This window comes from Palaemon carinicauda, chromosome 27, assembly GCF_036898095.1.
Source record: "Palaemon carinicauda isolate YSFRI2023 chromosome 27, ASM3689809v2, whole genome shotgun sequence".
Lineage (NCBI taxonomy): Eukaryota > Metazoa > Arthropoda > Malacostraca > Decapoda > Palaemonidae > Palaemon > Palaemon carinicauda.
Genome location: NC_090751.1, coordinates 99,305,192 through 99,305,713, shown reverse-complemented (window position 1 = coordinate 99,305,713; position 522 = coordinate 99,305,192). Strand labels below are relative to the sequence as shown.

Here is a 522-nt window from a genome sequence, read left to right as displayed (position 1 = left end):
CTGCTGTCTATGTATTTATCCCTCTCCGGTCTATGTCTTTGTCCCTCTGCGTCTGCTGTCTATGTAATTGCCCCTCTCCGGTCTATGTCTTTGTCCCTCTCCGGTCTATGTTTTTGTCCCTCTGCGTCTGCTGTCTATGTATTTGTCCCTCTCCAGTCTATGTCTTTGTCCCTCTGTGTCTGCTGTCTATGTCTTTGTCCCTCTGCGTCTGCTGTCTATGTAATTGCCCCTCTCCAGTCTATGTCTTTGTCCCTCTCCGTTCTATGTTTTTGTCCCTCTGCGTCTGCTGTCTATGTCTTTGTCCCTCTCTGGTCTATGTCTTTGTCCTTCTGCCTCTGCTGTCTACGTATTTGTCCCTCTCCAGTCTATGTCTTTTTCTCTCTGCCTCTGCTGTCTATGTATTTATCCCTCTCCGGTCTATGTCTTTGTCCCTCTGCGTCTGCTGTCTATGTAATTGCCCCTCTCCGGTCTATGTCTTTGTCCCTCTCCGGTCTATGTTTTTGTCCCTCTGCGTTTGCTGTC

At 48.7% G+C, this 522-nt stretch overlaps 1 protein-coding gene across 1 annotated transcript in view; it reads left to right on the top strand.

The window, feature by feature from the left end:
* Window positions 1–67, top strand: part of LOC137621052 (uncharacterized) — a 969-nt gene extending 902 nt beyond the window's left edge. The window contains exon 1 of the mRNA XM_068351491.1: window positions 1–67. This exon is cut by the window's left edge and continues 902 nt beyond it. Coding sequence (XP_068207592.1) covers window positions 1–67 — 67 coding nt within the window.
* Window positions 68–522: the final 455 nt, after the last annotated feature.